This window comes from Coenobita brevimanus, chromosome 65, assembly GCF_032717465.1.
Source record: "Coenobita brevimanus isolate Jiangsu-jjx chromosome 65, ASM3271746v2, whole genome shotgun sequence".
In the NCBI taxonomy this organism is placed as follows: domain Eukaryota; kingdom Metazoa; phylum Arthropoda; class Malacostraca; order Decapoda; family Coenobitidae; genus Coenobita; species Coenobita brevimanus.
In genome coordinates, this window is record NC_137018.1 from 20,644,302 (window position 1) to 20,651,910 (window position 7,609).

Consider the following 7,609-nt stretch of genomic DNA (forward strand, 5'->3'; position numbering starts at 1 on the left):
GGTAGTGTCATGAGTAAGGATGGAAGTTTGGAGGGTGAAGTGCTTGAAAGGGTACAACAAGGAAGAAAGGTTGTGGTTCCTTGAATGCAGTGATAAGAAACGGGGAAGTGAGCATGGAAGTGAAAAAGTTACTACGCGACAGTATTGTGATACCAACTCTAACATATGGAAGTGAAGCTTGGACCTTGTTGGAGAGACACAAGTCAAGAGTGAGAGCAGTGGGAATGAGTTATTTGAGAGGAGCATGTGGAGTCACATGGAGAGACAGACTGACGAATGAGGAAGTGAAGGAGCGCTGTGGTGTGGATGTGGATGTGATAGGAAGCGTTAGGAAAAACACAATGAGGTGGTTTGGCAATGTGGAGAGGATGGAGAGTGAGAGACTGACGAGAAGAGTGTATGTGAGTGAAGTGGAGGGGGAGAGAGGGAGGGGGAGGCCAAGGATGAGATGGAGGGATGGAGTGGAGAGGTATATGAGAGAGGGGTGTGTGTGCTGGGAGCAGGGCAGTGAAATGGTGCGGGACAGGGTGACGTGGAGGCTATTTGTTTGTGGTCACCCTGTATGGGATTAACGCGTCTGGCAATAGACAGATAGATTACAAATCAAGTTACGTGTAATTCAGATACACATTTTCGTATAATAATTGACAATACAATAGATAACTGGACAAATTAAAAGGTCAAGTACACATCTATTGGCCAGAATCCCGAGGGCATTCTCCACTACCCTCCTGGCCCTCAACAGATGGTAGTTGTTGTTCCTATCATTTGGATCAAGTCCTTGGTGGGGATACGGCTTCTGAAGTCACTCCCTCATAGGGAAGGCACCATCCCCACGATGAAATAGTGCACTGGCTGGCCGCCCCCAGGTAATGGCTCTCGTGAAGGTAGGCCAGCTGCATTGTCCTCGAGGGCAAGGTGGTGATAAGTCATTTGGAAGATCCCCACGTCAGATGCTGACCCGTTGGCACCCACGTTCACATACAAGAAGTTGTAGTCAGCGTCCACGAGTGCCAGGAGGACGATGGAGTGAAATCCCTTGTTGCTATAGTATAGGGATCCCCTATTTGGGGGTGCCTGAATGATGATGTGTTTGCTGTCCAAGGCAGTCAACGTGTGGTGGAAGTTCCACTTGTCATAGAAGCCCTCTGCTACCTTCTTCCAATCTTCTAGGGTCAATGGGCATACGATGACTTCCTCCATAAACTCCTGTATGATGGCCTCACATGTTTCTCAGACCAAAACAGAGAAGGTGTTGTGGGCCACCCTGAAGTTATGGGCCATGCTCTTCTAGGACTCCTCCGTGGCCAGGAAGTAGATGGTCATGCTCCAAGGGCTTACTCATGTTGGTCTCCTGCTTCTGGATCCTTGGTGTGAGGCGCTCGAGGATCTCCTTGAACAATGCCTCATCCATCCTCATGAATTCCTGTAGGCGGTCTGATCACAATTGATAAGGATCATAAGAAGGGCTTCGTAATGGCCATGTAAGGGGTCATTCAATGATCCACTCCTGTGCCCAACATGATCATGCTTTGCGCTGTTGCCTCCTCCTCTGTCGTCTCCTGAGTAATAGAAGGTGGTTCAAACTCAGCAGATTATTGTAAGATCTGATGCAGGTGTAGAGGGCTAAGGCCTTGGCAGCTTCGTTGTAGGTGAACTTGTTGACGATAAGCTCCACAGACTCCATGGCAGCTAGTACTGGTCGGCAAGGGGGGCAGGTGATCGAGTGGCAGGTAATCAAAGGGTGCCCCCAAATATATATATGCCACTATTGCAGTCGTATTGGATTTGTGGTTGGTTCCAATTATTTGTGTAATTCATGTGCGTTTTGTGTGCATCATTCAGCTTTCGTGTGCACTTCGTGTGGAAAACGACCAACTTCGGCCAATGTTCATCAATGTCTGCGTGAGGAATTTGTGCAAAATTCGTGCTGAATTCGTTTGTTATCGTATTTTGTTCTGACTACGTTCGTGTGATTATAACAGTTACCGTGTGGCAATTGTGTTGGGTTCATGGGCATTGTGTGGTGTTCGTGTTGGCGATTTTTTGTGGCCGGTTCGTTCAATGACTTGCAAGTTCCGAGAAATGTGTAAACCATCCCAATTCTTGCAGGTTCGTACTATCGTGTGACACGGGCTTTAGCAAAAGCCTCAACTGGAATTCAAGCATTTGGAAGTGTTTTCTTTCCATATCTCATCTTCTGTGACACTTCATTGCAGATGACCCCTGAGATTCTTAATGACGCCCAGGGGGATTCTTGCTGATCCCCAGGGGAGATTAATAATCTCAAAGGGGGGGAGGAGATATTTGGCGATGGAAGTGTCATAGAAGGAATATGTCAGCAAATGGCGAGATGTAAACAAGCTCCTCAAACTTAATATTTACCTGCTCTGTTAGCAAAAGACATTAACCTACTAGCCAGTCGTTTCGGCCACAGGAGTATAGTGCCAGGAGCGTTGTGTAGCCGGCATAAATTCGGAGTGGTTTGGTAACTTAAATATTTTAAAAAATACATCACTGAACAGAAGTTCCTGTGACTCTCGTAGTCAGCAGTAATAAAGCTCCATTTACTATTTACTGTACCATTTATGCAAGAAATATATTATGGTTACTGAAATGGGTCAATAAGTGTAAGCAAAAGAGGGAACGATGAATACTTTCGAAACCTCTGCCATGGCAGCCACCTTGTCTTGGTGCGGAAACTTCCTAGCAGGGTTTCCCATGCTGGACACTTTGCTAGTGAGGGCACAACCAAAAGCTGCCAACCCCCTGGGGATGGGGGCAGGGGAGACTACTTTCCCAGTATCCCTGCTTGTCGTAAGTGGTAACTGTAAGGGACCCTTTTGAATCTCATCTTTTTTCTCTTACTGTCCTTTTCTGTTCTACCTATTTTGTTGATATTTCTGCGTTTCTTCCAGCCTTTATTTTCCCTCTACTCCTGTTAGGTTAGACGTTTGATTCCATGACATGAATATTTTAAGGACTTTCGACTGACACTGAACCTTTCTCTCTTAAGCCCCGGTCACACACAAGCGACTCAAGGTCAGACCACCGCGAGAGTCACGGTCGTAACGCATTTTTTCATTGTCCGTTGATTCGCCGGCAAAGCCCGGACTCTTTCGGGCACTCGTGAGCTGCTGGAACGACTCATTGGGCCTCACGACTTGCCGAAAGTCGTGTCACAGTTGCGTTGCAGTTGGGAGTGTCATGTCAGTCGTGAAGCAGTCTTAGCTCAATCGGATGTGTCGTGTTTCGGTCGTTGCGTGTTGTGATGCTGTCGCTGATAAAAAAAAAGTTACGACTGCGTGTCCCTCATCAACTGACTAAACACAGGAGAGGTCCCTTCCCCATGCTGGGTGTCATTGGTGGTCCAGGTGTGATGCCCTGCCCCACACTGGGTATCATTGATGGTCCAGGAGTGATGCCCCACCCCATGGATCGGTCGTGGGGGGGTCGTGGGGGGATCGGAGTGCATTCCCCAAACATGTCACGCAGTCGTCTTGCGTTCGTGGGCGGTCATGTCACGGTCGTTGCTGACAAAAAATTTTTAAATTAAAAATTTGAAGACTCGTAGCTATGTCGCCTCGCGGTCGCCTCATGATCTTGTCGCGTTCTTGAGGACATCACGACGGGTTGTGAGACAGTCATGATGCGGTCGTGAGGCAGTCGTGAGCAGAGCAGATTCGGGCCAGTTGGAAGGCATGGGAGTCAACTAAGACATGACCTTAAGTCGTACGATGGTCGGACCTTGAGTCACTTGTGTGTGACAAGGGCTTTGCACCACTTTCACACCAAGACGATTTCAATGCCAGACTAAATGCCACACAGCCATATTATGGGATGGTGCTAGTTCTTCACTATTCTTCCTTCCTTCAAAACCTCTGTTTTAAATACATACCAGTAAAGTACAAAAATATCAATACGAAAACGACTTGTTTAAATATCAAGGAAGTTAGCTGATTAAACGAAGTTCATTGTTCCTAACATGCCCAATAATGAGAGACTTTCAGAGTGTCGTCTGCTATCTAGCTGGCGAGTGGCGAGCCTAATTCGGTCCTATGCCCGAGAAAGTACAAAACTATTGTGACTCTTCTTTACGATTGGGTAAACTCACGAGATTTAGCAAGACTATAGACCATTAAAGTCACTAAAATACTCGTTGATAAAAAAAAATCACTCCCGTGAATGAATAGTTTTGACTGGCATTTGCATATGCTTACATTGCTCTCCCAGCAATCAGTTACTCACAGTCAGTATGTCTAATGAGCTCGGTGGTGTTGGCTTTCATATCTACGTTTGTATCGTGTTTCTGAGAATGAATAGTCCTTCCTGAAAGCTTGTTATTCCATTGGTTTTTTGAAATACAACATTTGCCAAATACCGCCATTTGACATTTGTTTCCACACGTCATAGGCGACTGGCGACCATCCCCAAGACGGATAAACCATAGCTCATTTTTCATTAGCTCTGATCGGCGCAGGTGGATCACTGAACTCTATTGTATTGTTACGTCCCCGTCCCACACTGCCACAGTCTCCAACAGCAGTAGATCAGTACAGGAAGGACGTTGCCCAGTGAGTTGTTCTTCCTAGAGGCAGTCTTCAGTGTACAAAAACACAGAGCAGCATAGACGTTGTAAATAAACACTGGCTTCTTAAGTTCACCTCCTTTACTTTCCAAATAATTACACTTTGAAATACCAGCACCAGGAAGACCAGCACCAACGGGGGACCACGGGGAGGCATGGGAAGGGCCTGAGCCAAATGGGCATACATTCCCTGCCACAAGACGCCCTTCTTCCCCTCAACAGAGCCCGCGGGAAGTACGCCACCCCATAGCACTCCTCTTCAGCCAGGCCAGCACTCGCCAGGATCAGGGTGGGACTTGTGCCTTAACAGTCCCAGGTAGAACCGTGACGACGGCCACCATCTGCACTGGGGAGAAGATGGCCACCATACACTTCCTACCTACCACCCCCTGCAGGACCATGGCGGCGTCCACTGTACCTGCCAGGGAGGGAACAACCACCATCCGACCCTCTTCTGCAGCCTCTGTTGGGAGCAGAACCACGGCGACAGCCACTGTCTGTGCCAGAGGGAGAACGGCCACCATCTGACTCTCACCTGCTGACCCAGGGCAAGGCAGGACAGCGGCGATGGCCACCATCTGCGCTGGGGAGAGAACAGCCACCATCCAACTCTCATCTGCCGAACACGGTGGCGCTTTCAGTGCCCATCGGGGAGGGAACGGCCACCATCCAACCCTCATCTGTCATCTCTACAAGGAGCTGGACCGTGGCGACAGCCACTATCTTCATTGGGGAGAGAACAGCCACCATCTGACTCTCACCTGCTGTCCCAGCATCAAGGGGAACCACAGCGGCGCCCCCTGTACCCGTCAGGGAGGAAATAGCCACTGTCCGTCCCTCATCTACTACCCTTGTAACTCCCCTCAAGGGTAACGTCCCCTGCTCACCTCACTCCTCCAGAGGAGTGGGACACCCCTCTCGCTCTCCCCACAAAGCCAGCCCCCCAATAGAGTTGCAGCTGGAGAGGATCTGGAGTGACCCTGTAGTGAGTCTGGGGATTCGCTCACTGCAGCCAGTGCCCCCACATTACCCCTCGCTGTCGGACTCCTGGAGGAAGAGACACTGCAGGCAGCCCCTGATGGCCTCTTGACCCAAGCAAGGCCGCAGCCCCCAGCCACCCAGGGGTGTCCCCAGGACTCCAGGACGAGACCTCCCCAGCCCCACCAACGAGTAGCCATTCTCCAGAAGCAGGCGTAGGAAAGAGCGCCTGGTCAACCTGTTTAGCCCCAGTCCCGAGGGCCGACCTACCCACCGAGGCCCCACCAGGGAAAGGGTTCCCTCTGCACCGTCCAGCAGCCCACCTCGGACGACCCGGCCCCTGACGGTGGTCCGTGCCTCCTGCAAGAGAGCACACCTGACAGGACCCCTCCCACACCTGGACGACACTTGTAGCTGCCCAGTCACTGGTAGCTCAACCTTGGTCCTCTGTGTCCCTGATAGTGTATTTGATCTGTATAGTGTACTGTGTCTGGCATTGCAAATCTTTGCAGCAATGTATGTGTAAGGTTGGTTGACCTGAGTTTTTATGCCCTGTTCCTCTAGTTGAATGCTCTAGACCTGGTATTGAAGGAAACCCCGGCCCAGTTGCTCATGTACAGAAAGCAAGGAGTTGAGCTCTGAAAACGTAGCATAACACATTTAATGCTTGCCAACTACACTCCACTGTTTTCACAAGTACCAGAGCTATATAATCTACAATTACACTGCACCAACACCGAACTAAACTCAAACTGAATTGAAAACTGACTGAAACCCCTTTAGTCTCTTCCCCATCCCTATATAAGCTTGAATTACTCTCGAAGCATCTAGTACACTCTCGACAGGCAACTGTTGCCAGCTCAGAGACATCCAAAACATGCCAGAGTTTACTTACATTGCATAACATTCAAAATGCTTCAGCATACAAACTGAAAATTACATAATTTAACAATCACATAAACAAAACATTATTGAGAAATAGAGCATAAAAATTAATGTATAACTTGCAAAACACCTTCACTCCCAAATAGCAGGCTAAATGGCAACTCTGACACATAGTGGAACTACGAGAAATATCGGGAATTCTCGAGCACTACCTAATTAACAAATCCCGCCTCTTAACACTTCCCCCTCCCCAGTCCTTTGTCGTTCCGACAAAACTACACAAGGTATATAAACATAATCATTCATCCAAACGAAACATTTAATAATACATAAAATAATCCTTCAACTTATCAGGTCTTCTGCTATGCTGCTTCCGATGACGTCCCTGCTCCTTCTCACAATCTCCTCCTCCTGGAAGGTCTTGGTCCTCTTCCTGATTCACTTCTTCCCTTGGGAAACTGCCACTGTCCTCTTGTACTTCAACTCCTTGGTCCTCCTCAACATCTTCGGCTGCGGGTCAGCACGATTCCTCGGAGGCATTCCAGTTGTACTGTCCTGGCCCATGGTTCTGCTACAGTCAGTTCATGTGTACTACCTTTGGACGAGATTTCCTGCCTCCCCAAATCCAATATGATACACCTGACAGGCAGTCCATCACAGTGTAAGGCCCATCCCATGGGCTCTGCAGCTTCAGTGACTGTCTCTTCTGCTGATGATTGAAAGACCAAATTTTGTCACCATCCTTGAAGCTCACCTCACTTGCCTTGGCAACATACCTGTACTTGCACTGCATCACTTCACCTGAAAACTTAAGGACTCCTTGCTTTTGATGATGTACCTCAGCCAGCCTTCCCTGAAGATGCTCTTCAACATCCTGCCACATACCAGTCCAATAAAACCTTTGTTGTGGCCGACTTAGAGTTTTCTTCACTCCCAAGTGCCCACTAGTGATCTGGTTATGGTAATCATCCAAGATCTCGGACCTCCTTTTCTTCAGAACCACCAGTTGCCAGTACTTGCTGAGGCCATCGGGTTTCTCCCACTGATGCTCCAGTAGTCTGTTCTTCAAATGAAGAAGGTCCCACTGACTCCAGTAGTGCTTGGTCACAGGGCTGAACCTGGAAACCTCTTCCCAAGATGGTCGCACTGAACCCCATT

The 7,609-nt window shown here is 48.7% G+C and overlaps 1 protein-coding gene across 1 annotated transcript; it reads right to left on the reverse strand.

Annotated features, from left to right (window-relative positions):
• Positions 1-813: 813 nt before the first annotated feature.
• On the reverse strand, positions 814-1,203 carry LOC145404944 (uncharacterized). Its single transcript, XM_080276449.1, has one exon. The coding sequence runs from the start codon at positions 1,201-1,203 to the stop codon at positions 814-816; it is 390 nt and encodes a 129-aa protein (XP_080132575.1).
• Positions 1,204-7,609: the final 6,406 nt, after the last annotated feature.

Excerpts from the sequence above, each read along its gene's own strand:
- LOC145404944 (XM_080276449.1), bottom strand. The coding sequence starts at position 1,203 with ATGGAGGAAGTCATCGTATGCCCATTGACCCTAGAAGATTGGAAGAAG.